The sequence below is a fragment of the Chionomys nivalis genome, chromosome 1 (assembly GCF_950005125.1).
Source record: "Chionomys nivalis chromosome 1, mChiNiv1.1, whole genome shotgun sequence".
Taxonomy (NCBI): Eukaryota; Metazoa; Chordata; class Mammalia; order Rodentia; family Cricetidae; genus Chionomys; species Chionomys nivalis.
In genome coordinates, this window is record NC_080086.1 from 164,212,068 (window position 1) to 164,234,031 (window position 21,964).

Sequence of the window (21,964 nt, forward strand, 5' to 3'; positions counted from 1 at the left end):
CCATCACCGCCCGGCCCTGTTTTGGTATTTTTGTTGTTGTTATTGTTGTTGTTTTGTATTTTTGAGACAGAATCCCACTAAGTAGCCCTGGCTGGCCTGGAACTTCCTATGTATCAGATTATCCTCAAATTCCCAGAGATTCATCTGCCTCTGCCTTCTGAGCACTAGGATTAAAGGAGTCTGCCACTACATCCAGTTTATAATCACACATATTTAAAAAGTCCAAAGTAAGTGTATGATCATTAATAGAAATAAAACAAAAGTCGGAACTCAAAGACGTGCAAAGAAAGGTTCAGAGTGCCATATCTCTGCCAGCATCCTCATTCCTTGCCTGCGAACAGACAGCTAGGCTGAGCCCGGTGTATTGCAGTCTTCCACACTTTCTACTGGGCTTATGTGAAGGCACAGAACACCCCTAGGAAATCTCATATGCCTTTTATAAATATCATACGATGCATCTTACTGTGGAACTTACTCCATCGCTAATATATCATGAACATTTCCCCTTGGTCAACAGAGATAGTTCAAACTCATTATTTTTAGGAGCTATATCATGTTTGATCATCCCCCAGCTGCCTTTGTGGTTGGATGGAGTCACAGTACTGAGTTCGCCCACGTAGTGTGGACAGAAGATAGGATGCCACTCCTAGGCCTGCCCCCATGAAGTCTGCCCACGGAAGGGGGCTTGTTTTCTTCTCCTGTCTGCCTGCTGGAAATGAAGCACTACAAGGACCACCCACACTGGTCTGCTGTGGGAACCGCTATTTGAATTATCTCCTACGCGGCGTGTGTTGTTTCACTGAGATACTGCCACGCTATACTGCTGCTTCATTGTCTTCTTAAACAGATAACCAAACCTAAAATCCAGGATGTATATCAATCAACTGGGTAGTCGCTTGTCACACAGTTTCTTAGGATCCGTTAATTCATATAAATATAATCTGGAGTCCAGCTACTTATCTATGAAAATAAATACATAAGAGCAAGAATAAAAAAGTTTGCCTGACATCCAGATGTTTTGGGCATTATGAAGGACCCATTTTTCTTTTTTTTTTTTTTTTTTTTTTGGTTTTTCGAGACAGGGTTTCTCTGTGGTTTTGGAGCCTCTCCTGGAACTAGCTCTTGTAGACCAGGCTGGTCTCGAACGCACAGAGATCCGCCTGCCTCTGCCTCCCAAGTACTGGGATTAAAGGCGTGCGCCACCACCGCCCGGCTCATATTTTGTTATTTTAATGGAAGTAGAAACTTCTGAAATAATTATTTCAGTTTCATGGGCTCTTTGTTTATTTGTTGGTTGGTTGGTTGGTTGGTTGTGTTTGTGGTTTGGGTTTTCCCTTTTACTTTTGAGACAGACTCTCAACTCTGTATAGTCTGGTTTGTAGCTCACTGTGTGACTAAGCTGGCGTTGCAGTCATGACTATCCTCCTGCCTCAGCTTCCTGGTTGCTAGAATTACAAGCATAACACCTGGCTTGCTGCTTGTTTTGCTTCTGCCTTAAAGGTGGGGGTAAAGAATAAATAAAAAGATATTGGAAAAGTGAAAGAGAAGGAAAATTTTACAAACAAACAGGACTTGCCCAAGATCTTGAGGAAGCAGTTTGGGTAGAATAGATTATCACTTGGTAATAGGTATGATTGACAAAAGAGAACAAAAATAGAGGTGTGTGCGTGTGTGTGTGTTGGGGGCATACAGTGAGGAGGAAACATGGGGTAATAAAGAGATTTTAGCATTTTGTCCATGGACCTAACCAACTGAACTGCTTGGTCCACAGACCACAGTCAGGCTCAGTATGACTTGATGGAGAAACTGACCCAGGCCTAAAAATAGTATAAGAAAAAACATACTTTAGGATACAGGACTTGAGGATATACAAAAGAAACCATCAAATCACAGCCATTGGGTCATAGGTTTTACTAGTATATCAAGCACACTAAAACTGTAGGCATTTGTGTGATTTCTCAAATTATTATAAAGCCCCAAAGATGGAGTGTCCATGGCCCCCAGAGGTGAACTTACTACACAGACATAGTATCAAACTGCCCCCTAAATTCGTATGTCTATACCCATAGGTGAGTGCAGCCCTCAGACCTCATCAAAGAAGTTTCTTTGTGCTGCAGATGACAATTAACATGGTAACACACAAGTGACCAGAGAATAAGTGTCAGTGGAAAATGGAACATCTTAGCCGGGCAATGGTGGCGCACGCCTTTAATCCCAGCACTTGGGAGGCAGAGGCAGGCGGATCTCTGTGAGTTCGAGACCAGCCTGGTCTACAGAGCTAGTTCCAGGACATGCTCCAAAGCCACAGAGAAACCCTGTCTCGAAAAACCAAAAAAAAAAAAAAAGAAAGAAAATGGAACATCTTTATTACCACCACCACCTACTAAGTAAGGCTCAGGAACCAATACAGAAGAAGGGGGTGGAAGGGCTGTAAGAACCAGAGGTTGAGGAGGAACAGAGTTAAGCAGGGTCCTCCAGACCTGCTTAAAAGGACCACTGTGCCCATAAGATCACAGGATCAAGACAATTAGCATTCTAGCACCAGGGGGAGAGATGAACAAGGCCCCACCCCTCGCTGAGGAGCAGTTGATAATGATGGCTTCTGGGAGAGGGAGAGTGGTTCTTCTTTTCTTTGTTAAGGGTATGGCCCCACGTAGGTTGATCACCCTCCAGTGGATAGCCCTGTGCCCATGAGTATGTGGGCTGTACGAATAGGATTTGGTGGGTTATTGAGGAGAGGAAAACAGAGTTGGGAGTGGGTCAGGGAGGTGGAGTGGACCTGGGAGGGGTTAGGGTGAATCTGATCAAAATACACTGTATAAAATTATCAAAGAATAAAAAATGTTATATTTTAAAAAAAAAGCGCAAAAGGTGACTACATGCCTGATTGGGTGCTGAGCCAGCAGAGAACGGCACATTATCCCCTCAGAACCCTTGATGAGTATATTGGCTGTCACATATATCGAAGTAGAGAATGGGTCGGACATCGCTTTTGATGGTAGTTTATGAACTGACCACCTACTCAGATTTAAAGCATTAAAGTTTTTGTTTCCCAACCTTCCCTTCCAAGTTTTGTATCTCTCTCAACTTGTATCCCTGCTAGAAATATTCACAGTCTCTTCATTGCTTTGTTGAATTAGATTCAAATACCTTTGCCTAGCACTAAACAGTCTCTTCAGTCCAGGGCCAGTGTTAACTATCTAGTCCAATGTACACCCATGATTGCCTAACAGCTGTCTGCTGTCTGGGCAGGGTTATCTTGTGGGCATGGGTTTGGTTGCCATGTTCATTCCTGCATTCCCAGCTTTAACCCCTAAATCCTTCTGTAACCCGAATAATAAAAACTCAGAGACAGATATTGGGGTTCAAGCTGAAAATCAGAGAAGCAAGGTAACCAACCACTAAAGAGACCTTTTACCTCTACCAAATCTTCAGACCAAAAGATTGAGATCCTGTCTCCATGAATCCTCGGACTCCACACTCCAGTGAGTTCCTGCTTCTTTACACTCCTCTCTCTGCCCAGCCATATCGCTCCTGTCTCCCCTTCCCTAGTGCTGGGATTAAAGGTGTGAGACACCACCTCCTAGATCTGTTTCTACATTGATCTTGTGTAGCCCAGGGTAGCCTTGAACTCACAGAGCTCCGTTTGCCTCTGTCTCCCAAATCCTGGCCTCTAGTGGTTTAGCTTTGCAGGCTGATCTTCAGGAAAACTTTATTTATTAAAATACAAATAAAATATCACTATCTCTTCCTAGTTTGTCCTCGTCTCTCCTACAGCCAATCCTGGCAGTGCTGCATGTTGGGGTCAATATCCCAGTCCTCCTCCACATAGTCAGCTGACCTGCTACCCCTCTAAAGTGCAAGTGGGCCGGGCAGTGGTGGCGCACGCCTTTAATCCCAGCGCTCGGGAGGCAGAGGCAGGTGGATCTCTGTGAGTTCGAGACCAGCCTGGTCTACAAGAGCTAGTTCCAGGACAGGCTCCAAAGCTACAGAGAAACCCTGTCTCGAAAAACCAAAAAAATAAAAAAAAAAATAAAAATAAAAAATAAAAATAAAAATAAATAAAGTGCAAGTGGACTGGGCGAGGCGGCTTCCTGGGTGTAAGGGCACAAGATTCCCATCCTAAGGGACTGTGCCCTTGCTCTACTGCCATGGTCTTGAAAGCTATCTCTGAAGTGTCTGAGGTAGGAAGAAGTCCTTGGACTTCACTTTGAACATGATTACTCTTGCTGGACTCCTAGTATACAAGAAGTTGAGGCAGGAGAATCACAAGTTTGAATCCATCTTGCATTATATAGCAAGACTCTCTATATAAAAAAATGAAGGGACTGGAGAGATGGCTCAGTGGTTAAGAGCACTGACTGCTCTTCCAGAGGTCCGTGGTTAAGTTCCCTGCACCCACATGGCAGCTCACAACTGTCTGAAGATCCAGTTCCAGGGGATCTGACACCTTCACACCAGTGCACATAAAATAAAGTAAATAAACAATAAGAAATATTTTTAAAAAAATGAAGGTGGGGAGGAGGAGAAAGGGAAAAGAAGGAAGAGGAAGAGAATCCAAGAATGGATTCTGGTCCTACTGTCCTTAGGTTTGAGTACATGTATTTGGCAGTTCTGCAACAAGAAAAAGATCTTTGTGGGTGCTAAGCCTGTTTCTGTATTGCACCCCTGGTCTCTGGAGCATATGGAGTTGCAGAGGGAGGCTCATTCTCTGTGGGGAGGAGTGTACCAGAGCATTGTATTTCCATGTGTCATATGGAAGGCAGTCGGCCTTCTATGTCTCAGGGTCCTGTATCCTTGACCAGGATTTTTTTTTTTTTTGAGACAGGGTTTCTCTGTAGCTTTGGTGCCTGTCCTGGAGCTAGCTCTTGTAGACCAGGCTGGCCTCGAACTCCCAGAGATCTGCCTGCCTCTGCCTCCTGAGTGCTGGGATTAAAGGCGTGCGCCACCACTGCCCAGTTTGACCAGGATTTTTTTTAACTGAATCTGTATTGAACATTTCATCATTTTCCCTAAGCAGTCTAATACAATGGCTCCTTATACAACATTTATGTTGTATTAGGGATTGCCAGTAACCTAGAAATGATTCAAAGTATACAAGAAGAGGGCTGGCACGTTGGCTCAGCGGGTAGAGGCATTTGCTGTACAAGCCTGAGAACCCGAGTTCGATCCCCAGACTGAATCAAGGAAGGAGAGTACTGACTCTCAGAAACTGATCTCTGACATTCATACATATTCTGTGATGTGCATGCCTGTGTTCACACATATTACATTATATACAATAATAAAAATAAATAAGATAAAGCTCGTAACACTTCCCTGCTTTGAGGTTCAGTAACAGCTCCTGAGGAACAACATTTGAGGTTGACGTCTAGCTTACGTGTACCTGCACACACACATACACACACACACGCACATACACATACATACACACACCATTAGTTATTAACTCTACAGACTTTGAATCTGGACTGTCTCTTGAAACCACCGATTTCTACTGCCTCTTACTATCGCAATGGCCTCCTCACTTTGCCTCTTTGTTGTGGGCCTTTCTATAGCCAGTAAGTGTTTTTCCCGCTACCTGTAGCTGCTTCTGTGGCTCCTTAACTTCCCATTAGCTCCAAGCAAATCCCAGTTCTTTGATGCGGTTTAGGAGGCCTTGCCTGATACACTTCCCTGACCTTCCTCCTTTCCCCTTGGCCTCTCTCCCCAGCCTCCTAGTCATCCTTTGTGCTCTAGGCAGACTGAATGTCCCTCAGCTGAGTGCTGTGACCTCTCATTCCACAGATGCTGCCCGGGGCACTACCTTTCTTTCCTAACATTAGGGGGTTGGTTTTTTAAGTGTCACTTCCTTTACAATGTCCCCATTCGGGTGTGCTCCTAGGTATGGGCAAAATCAGCGTGAGGGTGGCCACATTCTTTTTTTTCTACTAACCACCAAAGAGAACCCTGAAATCCTTACTCTGTTTGCCAATTCCTTCACCCCTAGAAAGAAGGGGAGAGGTTAATTTAATCCACACGAGGAAGCCCTGGGAAAACTGAGGGTGGAAGAAAGGAGATTTTCTAACTCTTGGCATGTATTGTGAATCTAGAGCCTCCTTGGTGTTGTTCCAGATGTGGAGAAGAAAGGAGAGAGAGAGAGAGAGAGAGAGAGAGAGAGAGAGAGAGAGAGAGAGAGAGAGAGAGGTGAAGAAAAGAAGAGAGGAAGAGAGAGGAAGAAAGAGAGACACACAGAGAGAGACAGAGAGGGGACTTATTTGAAGTCTTATTCTTGACTGCGGCAGTATGCTAAGACTGGATTTGGTGGGTTCCGGAGTCCCAGGCATCTTGTGTCTTGTCATTCGGTTCCTCAGAGCATGATCCCACTATCTTGGCTGTAACTCGTGTTTACTTGTCTCTTTCCCCACTGGAACAGATCACAGGACCAGGCATGTAGTAAACCCTCTAACGATTGACTAATAAATGAGAAATAAACTGTACAATAAGACAGGCACACAACAAAGGACATAAAGACTCAAGTCACAGAACAGTTAGCAAATATGCCTATAGTCATCCATCCGACAACTGTGTTGTAGAAGCAGATGCTGCTTTATTAGCCTAGCTCCAAAAGTCACACCCTTTGTAACTGCCCAGGTACTGCCAAATTCCTGGGGCAAAGGTCTGAATCTGCTTTGTCTGAAACACTTCTTGAGCTAGAGAATATTTCGGGAGTGGCAGCACCCTTGTCCATGCTGGTACAGTCTGGCCTCAGCTGCTTCATTAGCACTGAGGAAGCCCCTAGGAAATGTCGGCTCTAGATACATATCAGTGAACAAAACAGCAAATGCTGCAAGGAACTTCCTTCTTAATAGGAACAATAAAAAATGAACTTTAAAAACAAGAAATAAGTAAATAATTTATGTTAGAAGACTATCAAGTCTATGCAAACAAAACAAAATAAATCAAACAAACAAGCAAACAACACCAATAAAATCCAGGGAACTAGGATAAGAATAGGATTCTTTTCCTCTTTTGACACAGAATCTTGCTGCATAGCCTAGACTGGCCATGAATTCACTATGTAACCCAGACTGGTCTTGAATGCAAAGTGATCCTATTGCTCCCAAATGCTGGGATTGTAGGTGTGTGACACTGTGTCTTAGGATGGGAATTTTATTTATTTGTTTGTTTGTTTGTTTAGCTTTTCATGACAGGGCTTCTCTGTGTAACAGCCCCAGCTGTCCTAGAACTCTGGAACTCAAAAGAGATCTGCCTGATTCTGCCTCCCAAGTGCTGGGATTAAAGGTGTGAGCCACCCCTTCACCCCCACCCCCATGGGAAGTCTTAGAGTCCCAGATCCACAAGAATTTTCTCAGAGATGGTGATGAGGGGACCCGAGGACTTGAACAGACAGAGATTGGGGGACATTTTTACTTTTATTGATCTTAAAACCTCAAGCCTGAATGTAGCAGCAACTGTAACATTGTTACCAGAAATCACAGATATTTTCTCTTTTTGGCAGCTGTTCCAAATATCTTGAGCTATTGTTTCTATTCATTGCTACTTTGTAGCTATTGGATTTTCCGATTAGATCTTGTTCTTTATTGTATCAATAAACAGATACTTAGTAACTGTTTCTCAATACACTTAGTTTCTTTTGCAACCCTTTTCCCTCACTTATAAGCACCTCTGGGAAGTTTGTAATCCCAATACTCAGGAGGTGGAGGCGGGAAGATTTGAAAATCAAAGTTACCCTTAACTACACAGAGTTCAAGACTAGCTCCTATCTGTGACCCTTTCTCTCAAAACAAAGCAAGGGTTACAAATAGTAGGAAAAGAAACTTGAGTTCAAGTAGAGGATAGCAGGGCTGACAAAACAGGCTGTACTGTCAAGTGGGGAGGGGAGAGAAGGCTGTGAGTTTCTAGCATATTCTCTCCCTGGCCACCCTCAAGCTGTTGCCTGGCTCTGTCTAATGCTCAGAGTCAGGTGTGCCAGAGGTGACATCTTCCTGTTTGCCTGCCTGTTTCGTCCTGAAAACCTCCTACTGCTCTCCATTCTCAAAGTACTTAGCATTCAAAGGGTTGTTTATGCTTTGTTGAGATAAGATCTTACTATATAGTCTAGGGTGGCCTGGAATTCTCTACGTAGTTTAGACTGGCCCCATTGGGGGGGTGGGGATAAGGTGGGTGCAGTACTAGGAACTGAACCTAGCTAGACCATCATTTGAGGCACTCTGCCTTTGAGTCACTGCCCCAGTCTTAGTCTCAGAGTCTTGATCTTCCTTTCTCTGCCTCCTGTGTTCTGGGATTACAGGTGGACACCACCACATGCAGACAGCGTTGGGAATCGATGAAATACTGTCAGAAGGGCCGATAGTGTGTGTGTGTGTGTGTGTGTGTGTGTGTGTGTTGGGGAGAAAGAAAGAGAGATCTTCTTGTTGTTCTGCTTTCTATTTAAGCATCCGACTCAAGGAGATAAAATAAACTAGTTCAAATCAGACAGCAGTGTCTGTCTCCTAAGGAAAAGATAAGCAAATTGGCAACTCTGACTGCTGATTAAGTACCACCCAGGCAAATGGAATGTGAATGGAAGATATTGCCATATTGCAAATTATTTTAAAATTCCAATTCATCTCACACATACAGTGAAAATCCTCAGGATCTCTGTGACAAAGGATCCTTTGTTTCTTTTTAAAAAAAATTTTTTTTAACACTTTGAGGCTGTAGAAATATTTTTAAAGAGCTACATGTCAATGGTGATAAAAAATACTATCAAGAAGTGGCAAAAATTGATTTCTTAAATAAATTAAGATACTATTAGCTGTGAAGATGGGTTGTCCTGTGACAGCTATGTTCATGTAGAAGTCTCTTCTGTCAATCAGATCAGAGGTCAGTGCTTCCGTGGCTGGGTCTCCTCCTCACCCCCACCTCTTTCTGTCTCCTTAAGCCTCCAGCTACAACGTCAGGTATCCCATGCTACTGTGACAAGCTGAAAGAGTGGGGTGTGGGGGGGTGGCAGTGGTCTGTTCCTATGGAATATTCTTATCAAAAATAACCACTTTCCCTGTAGCTCCAAATTCACCTTTTACCTCCTTGGCTAGAGCAGGCCACCACACAGTTGCCACTGGAACTGATTACTTTATGGCAAATTGACTTAGACTATCACTCTTGGGGCAGGCACATTGCCGTTCAAATAAAACCCAAGTTGCATAGAGCGAAAGCTCCAGGAGTCTAAGCAAAAAGAATCGGGAAACTTGAAGCCATGGAAATACATGAATCTTAGCTAAGCTAAAAGCAAGTAATTCCCCAAGACTAAATTCTTTCTTACATTTCATTTGTTTACTTAAATTTTGTACTCCCAGGTCACACTTTAAAGATTTCTCAGAAACATCCCTTCTCACCAATCAGTGTGCCTATTAAGCTCCTCCTTCATATCTGACGTCACATGTTGGACATGCCTGTGTGTTCTGCTGATTTCTACCGATGATGCAGACATCATTATCCTATCCTACAGAAGAGAAAGCTGAGACTTAGATGAATTCCATATCATCATCTAGTTGGGAGCGATAGAATTGAGACCTACATTTCCCATGTTTCATTCTTGTTTAACTGTTTCTAAAGAGGGGGAAGATAAAACATTAAAACATTTAAACATAGAATTTTAATCCTATGTGGGGTGGTACAACAACAACAAAAAAAAATGCACCTAGGATGCGCTTCAAGGAGACCAAAGGATAACTAACTTCTGCAAGTGAGGGTGTCAGGCGGGGCTTCCTGAAAGAACTCCAGCTGGGTCTGAAAGTGTGGAGAAGAGAAATGAGAGATGCATACAGGGACTAAGGGGTGTGGTCACTGCTCAGGATGCAGGTGGGGCACATGTGGGGAACAAGATTGGAAGGTCTGCTTGGGGCAGATGGCAATGAGATTCAAGGGTCTGGTCAAGGTGATTAAGGTTTACTGCTAGGCAAGGTGGTGTTGACTCAGCAGCTCTGAGCAATGGTGGCTGCAGGAAGACAATTTTATCAACAGGTTACATGCATTCAAGAAAAAAGACTGGAGTCAGGGTATCTGGCTAAGCAGGGCTGACTGGATACTGGTAGCCAAGAGAGGGAGGAATATGAACTAGGGGGTGGGGATGGAAGAAGAGAAACAGTGGATCTGAGATGGTGGTGGAAGCACAGGAAGATGCTGGTTCTTGAAGAAAAGCAGAAGAGTTCCATTTGCTAGAGGTTTCTAGAAGGCAGTTGGGAATGTGGGACCAGATCTAGGACCACTCCATCAATGCCATAATCAGCCTAAAAGGCATAGACAAGAGCTTGTCAAGAAAGCGCAAACAGCAGGGAGAGCTTAGAAAGACATAGGCCATCAAGGGCAAGGAGGGGAAGCAGCCCCTAACCTCCCCTCAGACCATGTGATTCCAGAAGATCATTATGTAAATCTACGCCAGAGGGAATAAATGCTAACCCAGGCGCCACGCCTAGATCCCTGAGTCAGTGGATTAGGTGCTTGGTCTGGATCCTGCATCTCTAGCAGTCTCCTGTGGGGTTTTGATGCAGGTGTCTCAAGGACCACACTTTGAGAAATACAATCACATCACTTCCCTGTGTGATCTCACCCCCCACCCCCACCCCTGGTGGATTAGCAGCATATTATACACGTATGACTCAAAGCAGCCCATTGCCATTGAAAATCTCTTGGCTGAACTCCAGGCTCTAACACCCACCTGCAGGCTGAGCACCCCTGTCTGAATATCTCAGAAACCTTGAACTCAGCGTGTTTAGAATCCAGCTCATTTTCTCCCCACACCTGGTGCAAACTGGATAAAGCACAGGTTCCTCAGTTTGGCACAGTCTCCCCCAGTGTCCTCCTCCACCACAGACTCCAGAAGTATTCTTGTCCAGACCCTGGGTGCATGGACTTTTCTATGTTGCTGTCCTTTCCCAGAATCCCCAGGGTGGCCACAGACATGCCATCACCTCTGCCCCCAAACAAACTTCTTACCATTCATTCCCCTGTGCTACCTTTAGACCACAGGTATCCATGTCATGACCGTGCTCGTCTATTGAATTGTGTTCTTTCGCTGATGGTTTTCCTTTGAACTTCAGTACCTCAAAAGCCAGGGCCGTGGCTTTTATACTCCTAGCTCTTGTTATAGAATTTAGCACAAAATAAACAGTCACAGGACAGCTGATGAATTGAATTTCCCAAGAGGAAAGAGGAGCTGGGGGAAGAAAGGAGGGAAAGAGAAAGGAAGAAGGAAATTACCAGGAAAGTTGAAGGGCAATTTGAAACAGTTTGCAGAGAGAGAGAGAGGGGAATGACCGAAAAGGAATGGCAGTGTCTAAGTGACACTTGCCTAGGAGGTCCAGTGGGGGGAGAAGCTGAGAAAAGACACTGGAATTGACATCTAAGAGGTCACTAACAACTTCAGGACAGTGTCAGCCCAACAGTCCTCGGCCACGCGGGACAACCTCTCCAGGATCTGCCTCACGGGGCAGGCTCATGTCGGCGGGGCAAATTTACAATATAAACATGATCCACAGCGATGCTCAGGCCCTCTGATTCATCCTTGGGCCAGGCTGGCTTGATTCCACGGGACCTGCTGGCCTGGTAAACCGCTCGTCTAAGCTTCCTTCTCTTGCTATGTCCTTCCAAAGTTCTCTGTGTACCCTCTCTGCCTAGTTTGTTCACATTCAGCCTGAGCTGCCTGTAGGCAAGGAGCTCCTGCCTGCCTTTCCGTGATCACAGAAGTCCTCCGCAGGGCCTGGTTCCTTCTCAGAACGGCTTCTTAGGGACTTAGGGACAAATCACCCCAGCCTGTCAGTCCTGCCTCCTCCAGCAAAACCACCCTGCCTTCCCCGCTCCTTCAATGCAGCTTCTCTCTCTTGCATTGGTGGATTACATTTTGAAATTTTGTTCTCCCTAACTCTTTTCAACTGAGTGTTCTTGGGGCATCAACTTGCCTGCCCACACCCCCGCCAAGGTGTCTGATCATTTTTCTTCTCTAAACAGAAGCAGAAAATGAATGTTGTTCCCCTGTCGTCCTGGCCTTGTCCATGCAAGTCCGCTAAGGTTACGTGCATGTCTGTTTTACAGTCATGTTCCCTTTGCCCTGCCAAGCTTCTGGTCTGTTCTACCCTTTGCCCTTAAAGCTATAGCTGCTATCGTTCCTCATTTGAATGCACTATCTACTCTTTTCAAATCCTCTGTGCCTGTGATATTTGTCACTGAACTGTCATTATTAAATACCATTCTCTGACAAAAAAGATGAAGCCAAGCAGAAGTGGAAATATAAGTTAATTTCTTAAGAATAACTGAGGAGAAATTAGTAAAACAATAGTGAAAACAAAATCGGCTATATTATGATTTGTTAAGAAGCAGAATCAAAATAGAAAAGAGGAGCTGATGAAATAAAGAATGTGTGAAAAGACAGAAAGAAAGACAGGCACGATGTCAGAAAGAAAACAGAGACAAATAAGACCAAAGGGGAGATCTGACTTGTGTGTCTCTGTCTGAGTGTTGCCCATTGTGTGTTTAGAGGACAACCTCAGGGGCATTTTTCAGAAGTTTCTACCTTTCTTTACCTTAATTTTTAAGTCCTTCTTCCTTTTGTTCCTCCCTCCCTCCCTTCTTTCCATCTTTGTTTGCTTGCATTCTGAGATAGTTCTCTTATTACTGACGAACTCACCAAGTAGACTGGTTTGTTGGCCAGTGAGCCCCAGGGACCCGCCTGACTGGCTTACAAATAATGTTACCGCTACGAGCTTCTTTTCATTTGTGGGTCCCAGGGATCTAACTCAGATCCTCATGATTGCAAGGCAAGCACTTTACCAAAAAAAGCTATCTCCCTGCTCACAGAGGTGATTTTGGGAGTGAGAACTTGAGAGTGTGACCTGCTTCCTCTAGAGACATTTTTAATAGACAGACCACAGGCTCAGATTCAGAAATAAGATGCTCTCAGGAAAACAAGAATCATAACACCAAGTCAAAATAGGATACAACTTATACAGACACCCTGCTCCAAACACCCTGGGTGGGGGTAACAAGACACACACCCTTAAAATACATACCCTAAAGACTACTCTCCCTAACTGGTGGCTTTGAAGATTCTGCGATAGGTGTTTTCACAACAGGAGGCCCAAATACAGAAAGAGACCGTTTGTCATTTGTCATGTAAACAAAAGGACACAGAAATGAGGCCAAGGCTTGTCCACATTTACTAGGTCCTGAGAGAGCTAGGGCTCGTTCCAGTTTGTAGAAAGGTGAATTAAGAAGTGGTAGCTGGGGCCTGGAGAAATAGCTCAGAGGTTAAGAACACTTGCTGCTCTTACAGAGGATCCAGGTTCAGTTCCCAGCATCCATGTGGTGGCTCACAATCATCCATAACTCCAGTTCCAGGGACCTGACCCTGCCTTAGTTTGGATTGCTATTGCTGTTATGAAACAAAAGGCAATTTGGGAAGGAAAGCATTTATTTCACTCAGTTCCGTACAACAGGTCATCAAAAACAATGAGGGCAGGAACTCAAGCAGGGCAGGAACCTGGAGGAGAGCTGCTTACTGGCTTGCTCCCCATGACTTGCTCAAGCTGCTTTATTATAGAATGCAGGAGCACCTGCCCCACTATGGCACCACCCACAATGAGCCAGGCCCTCTCCTGTCAATCACTAATGAAGAGAATGCCCTACAGGCTAGCTTTCAGCATGATCTTATGGAGGCGTTTTCTCCGTTGAGGTTCCCTCCTCTCTGATGTCTCTAGCTCATGTCAAGTTGATGTAAAACTAGCCACGACAGACCCCTTTCCCCTTGCATCCTCACGCATCAGGCAGGGATGAGGTGTACACAGGAAAATGGTCATACTCATAAAATAAAACAAACACTTCTTTTAAAAAAGAAGATGTATTTGGCACAGATGATTGCAACTCCTTGCTAGTTTTCTTGCCTTTTCATTTTTCCCCTCCTAAACATTTTGAAGTTACTTTGCTTTTTGGCCACCTGGAGTTCTATGAATTATAAAAAGCCTGATTTATTAAATGAGTTAATAGTTATAAACTCCTCAGAATGCAGAGCACTAAGGTGTTTATGGAATGAATCTATACACTCCTTTCTGTCTCGTCTCACGGGGACTCTTGGGGACAGCAGCGCGGCAACTCACCCTGCCTGTCCAGATGCTCTTTGTGGTGCTGATGTCCTCCCTGCCTGACTGTGCACCTGTCTCTCTGCTCTCTGATCCACGGCAGTTCTTTCCTCTCTTCCCACCGTTTAGACACTGGTGTTCCTCGGCCCATCATCTCAGACCATCCTCTTCTGCCCTCATCCTTCCCACAGTGACCCTTTGCAGTTTGCTTATGCCTGGCGCCTACTTGACTGCAGTCACCACAGGGAAAGGAGATAATTAGCTCTTCTCAGCCTGGCAGTCTGTAAAAGACAAATTGAAGTTCATTTCAATAACAGCTTTTTTCATCTGTTTGATACCAAGAATGCTAGCGCGACTGAATTTTTTTAGCTGAAGTTTTGCGTCCATAGGGACAGTTATGGCCACAGTGGCCTGAAAAGGAGTTAGGTGTCTTACCAATATGGCTTCCTCATGCTCTTCTGTAGTGAGAGCTCCACTTCTTTGCCCACTATGTCTGCATTCCCATTGGAAGGGACGTCAAGATGTTTTCAGCTAATACAAGCCACTTTCATTTTATTGCACACTGTGTGTGTGTGTGCGTGCGCGCGCGTGTATGAAGCATTCCAGAGAATAAGGCTATCCAGATTATCCGCTTTTCACCAGCATCTCAGATGGAGTGAGAGGCCATTACTAATCAGGAACAAGTGCTGAGCTAAGGGCTGACAGAGAAAGCATGCTGGGGGAGCTTGCCCCAAGGAGCTGCCAATGCAGGTGTGGGGCAGAACCATTTGCACAAAAAGGGAGAGTCAGCCCGGGGAAAGGAGAGATAAAAATCAGCAGGGCTGGTCACAGGGAGGCGTTTGGAATAGTAATAACTACCTGTTCTTGAATCCATACTATGCAGTCACACTTTAAGTGAATTCTCTTGACTCTAACCTCAAAAGCTGTGGGGAGAACTAACTATATGAACTATCTTTACAAAAGAAATCAAGTTCTTAAGTGTTGTGCTGACAGCGGTGCGGACAGAATAAGTTGTATCACCCACTGCCTTAGGGAAACCTGTGTGGTTTCTGCCTTCATTGAGCTTAGAGACAGAAATACACTCCCCAGTCTGGTAGCCACTAGCCACGAGTGTCTATTAAAATTAATGTTTAGGCCCTCAGTCAGACTAGCTGCATTTCAGTGTGTTCAGTGTCCGCAAGTGGATGGGGCCACCGACACGGCCAAAAGCTCTGTTGTTGGTCAGCATGGAAAGGGACAGAGGAAGCAAGAAGCAATGAGTATCTACGTGGTAAAGGTGGGGTAGAGATGGATGGGTGCAGGGGAGCACAATATTGCTACTGCTATCCTTATCAAGATGTAGAAACCAAGGTTTGGTGAGGTCAGACAATGAGACCAAGTTCACACACCTGCCAAATGGAAGAACTGAGATTTGAACTCAGGCTTGTCTTTTTCACGTGCTATTTGGGTTGTTTTTTGACGGGAACGAGCCAACCCACAGGTAGAAATGAAAGAGAAAAGGCACCCCTGGTGGGAAAGTGAAATTTTGGGCAAAGGCATAGATGAGCAAGGCTGGCAGAGGACCACAGGCAAACCAGTCTGGCGGGAGAGGCCACGATTTGCTGAAATCATGTCCTAGGAGAGGTAAGTTGGAACCTGCCTGTCTTGACTAAAAGCCAAGGAGCTAAGAAACTTAGCACCACACGAGGTTGAGACTTTATAGGATGGAAGCAGGAGCATGGAGTGGCCAGAACCGTGCACTATGAGAAGGCAGCAGTGCTTAGGAACAAGCATCCATGGACAAAGCTAGAGAGACCAGTTAAGGATTAAGGAGACAGAAAGGGATGAATGGGGTTGTGAAGAAAGATCAGCATGGGGCCTAGTGATCTTAGGTTAAGGCTTGATAATTTGTGTCACTGGACACTTTCCTTTACTATTGTGGGTTTCTTTTCTCCACCTACATGGTAGGCCCAGATGATCTCTGAGGGTCCCCTTACCAATGGCAGTTTATGAGTCTCCAAATGTAAATGACATTAGGCTAAAGGAAGCACTAGTTTATGCAGGGTTTAAATACTGAGGCAGAGAAGATGGCCATCAAGGACCATCCCAAGATGAAAAGAAAATTATTTTCCAGTAACAAAACAAGCTAAATGTGTGCAGGAGCTAGCTTGTCTTTTATTCGGGGAAGATGATGAGCACGGGGTACAGGGGCGGGATGGATAAACAGTGAGAAAATAATGGCTTTAAACAAATGAAATAATGGGCTTGTTTTTTAAAAGTGGTATAGAGTTAGAGGCCGTCGTTTTACACCCCCACCCTCATGATAGCTTTTAAACTGTTTTGACCTATGATCCACAGGTAGGAAATAATAGAAATTACATCAGGTGTCCAGTATTTATACGTGAAAACAAAGGGTTTATGAGACAACAGTTGGTCTTTTTTAAGGGCAATTAGCACTACTAATTTTTTGTTGGATTCTGATAATAATTTGTTGGATTTTCAAAAGCATGTTGCTACCCACTAAATTTGTTTTATAATATATTCATGTGTCAGGACTCAACAAGTTTTCGTAAGTTGGAGGCAATGGCAGGGCGTCCTGTGCAGACATTCAGGAGCGAGCTGGAGAGGCAAACCAGGGCAGGACTCCAGGCTGGAAGAGTTTAAAGAACGTTTCGCTCGGATCGGAGCGCAGTAGAGAGGAGGAAAACCCTGGAACCGCTAGGTGGGACCTTCCCACCCGGATGATGGAGGAGAGGGCTCTCGGAACTGCTGGGGTCAGCCGTTCATCCTGACGCTGCCTTTACCCGGGCGTTCAGGGAGCTCCCCGGGCATCCTCCGGAGAGGACTACGCGCCCACTCTCTCCATTCATTCCCCTCGCGTGTCGGCGAGCACGGAGCCCGCACGCGCCGGGGCCAAGACACTTTCCCCGGCCCCGGGACCGCCGTCGGCGGCAGCGGATCGCGCTCCCCGGCCCGGCCGGCGCGCGCACATTCCACGCGCGCACTCCCAAGCACGCACACAAAGTTGTGGCCGCCTCCACCGCGGAGCACCGGTCGGCGGCTTCGGGCCAGCGCACCGCGCTCTCGCCGGGCCCGGCTTGCACGGCCGCTCGGCTCCCCTCGGGCCGAGCTCGGCCCCCGCCGACGCCCGGCTCCGTCCTTCGGCTCGGCCTTCCCCGCCTCGCATCCGTGCCATCGGCGCTCGATTGCGCGCGGACTCCCTGGGGCTCTTCCCGGCTCGTTCGCTCGCGCTTGCCCGCCTGCCCGCTCGCGCCCGGCCGCGCCGCCCCGCCCCCGCCCCCTCCCCCTGCTCCTCACGGGCAACTTTTGCCGGCGCCCCCGCCTCACAGCCATGCGGAGCTGAGCTCCGGCCCGGGCCCTGGCCGCCGCAGCCCGCCCCGGCTCCCGCCCTCGCGGACCCGCCCGGCCCTCGGCCTCGGCGCCTTAGCCGCCCCGGGCCGGCCGAGCCCCCCGCGCAGGGCCCGGGCCGCGGCCACGGCGGCGGCGGTGGCGGCGACGCGCCCGCCCGGCCCCCTCCCCCGGCGCCGGCCAAGTGAGGCGGTGATGCGGGCGCTGGCGGCCTGGGCTGAGCCGAGAGCGGAGACACAGGCTCAAGATGGCAGATTCCCACTGAGGCTGAGGGGGCCGAGCTCGCGCGCCGCGTTCCCTTCTCCGTTGCCATGAACCGCGGACACCCCGGCCCCGATGGCCCCCGTGTACGAAGGTAAGGAGCGTCCGGCCCGCGATCCCCTGCTTGCTCGGCCGGCCGCGGCCCCCGCAGCTTTGTTCTGCCTGCGGCCCCTTGCTCGGCAGCCCCCGGCCGCAGCCCCGGGCCCTGGCCGCGGGGGCTCGTGACCCTCCCCGGTGCCCCCATCCCGGGCCCAGACGGGACCGGAGCCGGCCTGGAGCAGGATCTTATTTCCAGGGCAGAGAAGGCGCCTGGGGGGTGTGTGCCGGGTGGGCTGCTGCCCAAAGAAAAGAAATGGGGGCGGCGTGTGGGAAAAGACGTATCCGTGACTGCTTTCTGTTTATTTGTGATAAATGAAGGTGATGCGATCCTCCCCCAGTACCTTTAAATGATCTCCTTCCTACTTGTCCGTCCTCTCTGCTCCCTTTTCCAAACATCTCCACTCCCACCCCACACTCCTTTATTCTTTCCGAGCCTCCGATTTTTTAAGGGGGGGTGGTGGTGGTGGCGGCGGCGGCTGTGGAATCCGATTGTGAGGGGCCAAGCGGTGAGAGAGGGTAGAGATGAAAAGTCCATTTCAGACCCAGGCAGAACAATGAAATAGGCTCAAAATCTCCCCGCAATTAGCGTGTGGCAGGGAGAATGTAGTTTGGCTTGAGGGGCGAGGGGGGCGAAAGAAGGTTTTCTGCTCGGCCTGGGTGGATCTGTGTGCTGTGCACCTTCACCTGGCGTTGGCTGATTTTTCCCCCCGTTTGACTGTCTTCATAAGAAAGAAAAGGTAAGGCGATACAGCTGCCTCGCACACTCTTTCGGTTCTCTTCAGTCAGGTCCGTCAGCTTGCAGCGAGAAAAATCAAACCCGAATCAACTAAGTTTTTACACTTCTATGTGTTTTTGTGTGCTTGTAGTACGGGGGCTTTTTCAACCAAAGTGTGCCTGAATTTTCAGTTATTTCATCGTGAAAATGTTTCTCTCGTGAAATCATTGAAATAGCAGCCTTTTACATACTTTTTAGCGTGGGTCCATCTGGCTTTCTTTCGGTTTTGTTCAGATATTCGGTGGATGAAATCGCAAATGAGAGGGAAACGGGTTTGCCAGGAACCAAGAGGAGGGGCGAGGGGAGATTGTAATCCTATAAACCCGGGGAACTGTGGGGCCGAGTGAAACTGGGATCTCATTAATAGTTTTATCTCTGTTAGGAGAGGCTGATTTAAAAAAAAAAAAACTTATCTGAAAAGAAAATCTGTTATTAGTTCCAGGGCTCCAAATGAATTAGGTTTCTGCACGGAATAAAGTTACCAGCCCGACTCTGAATAATGAGGCTGTAAATAACCTATGGACTGTAAATATTTTTTTCCAGAGTCTCTTAGAAACAAAGGGGCTGTTTAGAAAGCAACAGAGAAATGTTATTCCAGGGGCTTTCCTCTTTGATTCTGAAGAACACAAGGTCCATTTAACCGTTCCACAAAACAAAACAAAATTTCTGTTCACTCCACCACATAGAATAGGAGCATGCCAATGGGTACGGTAGGAGAGCCCATGTCGGCCATTCATTGTTCGTCTGTTCTAGGGGAGGGGGCTGCAGTCAAAGCTCCCACTGTCTGGAGTGCTAAAATGAAACAGTTTTTTCTTTATTAAGTACCTCCTTGAGACTCCCTCTGCTGGACACTCGGGGTGAGCATTTTAGAAGGAACTTGGCATTGGATTCGAAACTGTGATAGAGGGCTGCTTTTCTTCTTCCAGGGGCTGGTTAGGTGGTTGGAGTGTATTCTGTCAACTTTGTACAAATCCACCTTAGGGACTGCATTTATCATGTTAATTTAATTTGGAATCCATGAGGAATGCAGGTTACCCCCCCCGGGGGGGGGGCGATGCAAGCCCTAGTATGGTTGGTCCTATGACTTTGTTATTTTAGTGGTTATGTCAGATGAAGAATTACAGGTGTGTAAGGTGCTACTGTGGATCTCGGGGGTCTCAGTTTGTAGTTTTATTTCCCAACCCTCCTCTATTTGCCACCCCTTCCAACCCTGGGTTTTCTTGAATCTTGTCTGTGGGTTCTCTTAACTGCTGTTTTGTTGGTAGCTTTTCTTCTCTGGAGCATCTTTGTAGGTCTTCATCACTCTTTTCCTGGTCTTGCTCAGCACTACTCCTCTACAGCCCGGAATCGCTCAGCCCAAAGCTCAGGCCTGCTCTTTTTGTGGGGGACTGTTAGGCCTGCTGCGAGACAGATAAATGACCTCCACAGTCAAGGACTGTGCTTTGGGGACCTGCATTCACTCACAGTGTGTGTGTCCAAGACTACATTGACCTCCCCCTTGACCCGCAGTGACAATCCGTGGATTCAATGAACCTGATTTTTTTTTAAATCATATCTCAACCAAACCCAGGGACTGTGCATGTGTGAGTGTCGTGTGTGTGTGTGTGCGCGCGTGCGTGTGTGTGCTCGTGCGCGCTTATGCATGTGTGTGTCTTAAACGAGCAAGACTTCTCCTGCAGACTTCTCCGAGAAGAGGGCTTTTGCCCCCTAATAGTTCACATGATTCTTCTCAGAAGTCTAATGACACATGAGACTTTTTAGCTGGAATTTCTCAAATGGAGTGTGACCGGAATACTGAGTGAAGGCTGGAATGTAGAAATTTAGACAGGCATGCTGCTTTTGCAACAAAGCATATTTGATAATACAAATTAATAAGTGGCGAAATGTAGTCAGTCTTCTAGGACTTTCTTAAAGAGTAGGGTTATAAGCAGCATGCCAGTTTTCAGTGGCTTGATACTAATCAAGTTAAACTTCTTGTAAAAAAGGGGGTTTATTTTCTTTAGAAGGTTAAACATTTGCCTTGTGATTATATTTCTCCATCAACTTGCTTACCAAGCCCTTTTCAGTATGCAGTGCAAAGGTCAACCACAGGGGTCTGTATCCCAATTAGAGGGACTTAGGTTCCAAGTTAACTATGTCGCACTCACCTGAGATGTGGCTTGTTGGTGAGCATGGAGGAGACCAAACCTTTCACATTCAGCTTGTAAACACTGACGTCCCTCGTCAGGTGGGCCGCCAAACTGAGTCATCTTCCCTCAAAAGAATTTTATGACGTATCAACTATAATATCTTGGCCTGTGTTTACATTTTCTGTTTTTAAAGGTAGTAAGTATAGCTATTGTTTTCCTTGTTGCTACATTTGAATAGTGAAGCAAAACTCATTAGCTTTATTCTTGATACTGAACAGGATGGCAGGACACTCAAATCAGAGAAGCTGGAGTTTGGATCAGGCTTATGACCTTGGTATCTTACTTTTCAGAACTTTTAGCCTTTATTGGATTGTGTGAGGAACCTGATATTTAGTAGAGTTCCAGCCTAGAATAGGCATTTTCTTAGTATGTGTTAAATCCCCCTGTCTTCTGAGTTGCTTGACATCTTGAGGCATGACATCCCCAGGGAAAGTGTAACCCACAAATAGTTTAGAAAATCAGTAATAGCAACATTTCAATTTCAGTTATTAACCTCCTACTATTCCTTTTGGGAAGCAGCAACAATAAACTCCCCAATGCCATGGAAGAAAGAACCTTTTTTTTTTTTTTTTTCTCCTCTGTGACCTTTCCAGACTGTCCATTCCTGTCAAGTTTCTGCTGGTTTCAGGTAGAGAATGCCTCTTCCATATTACAAATGTGCACGCAGATCCTAAGACAGACTTTGAGGGGCTCAGCTGTGTTGCTGGGAAGGCATCCCTAAGAATGAAAGGGAACCTTTTCCCTTAGCAAGGACCCACTACTATACAAGGTAGCAGGCTGGGTAAGGAGTCCCCAATGGTTGCTTACTGGTTCTTCTTAGAGGAGAGCTCCTACTCAGCCACATGCCAGGGTATGAATTTCTTACCAAAGAAAATTGGGGGTTTTATGTAAATTATAGCTGCTTATATTCTTCATATTTTTTAATTCATGCTCCTTCATTATTTTCTTCCTTTCTCGCATAGAGATCAGTCTTTTTTTTTTTTTTTTTTTTTTTTTTTTTGGTTTTTCGAGACAGGGTTTCTCTGTGGCTTTGGAGCCTGTCCTGGAACTAGCTCTGTAGACCAGGCTGGTCTCGAACTCACAGAGATCCTCCTGCCTCTGCCTCCTGAGTGCTGGGATTAAAGGCGTGCGCCACCATCGCCCAGCATAGAGATCAGTCTTAAGGATCTACTTTTGAG

General features: G+C 46.4%; 1 protein-coding gene across 7 annotated transcripts in view; it reads left to right on the plus strand.

Moving 5' to 3' along the window:
- The first annotated feature begins 17,605 nt into the window (after positions 1-17,605).
- Positions 17,606-21,964, plus strand: part of Hipk2 (homeodomain interacting protein kinase 2) — a 200,724-nt gene continuing 196,365 nt past the window's right edge. For 3 of the 7 annotated variants that reach the window (XM_057774855.1, XM_057774847.1, XM_057774873.1), the window contains exon 1: positions 17,608-17,817. In XM_057774855.1, coding sequence (XP_057630838.1) covers positions 17,799-17,817 — 19 coding nt within the window. In that variant the 5' untranslated portion in view covers positions 17,608-17,798. Of the gene's footprint in view, positions 17,818-21,964 lie in introns of all 7 variants that reach the window. The other 4 variants (XM_057774829.1, XM_057774820.1, XM_057774838.1 and 1 more) reach the window with 4 other exon arrangements.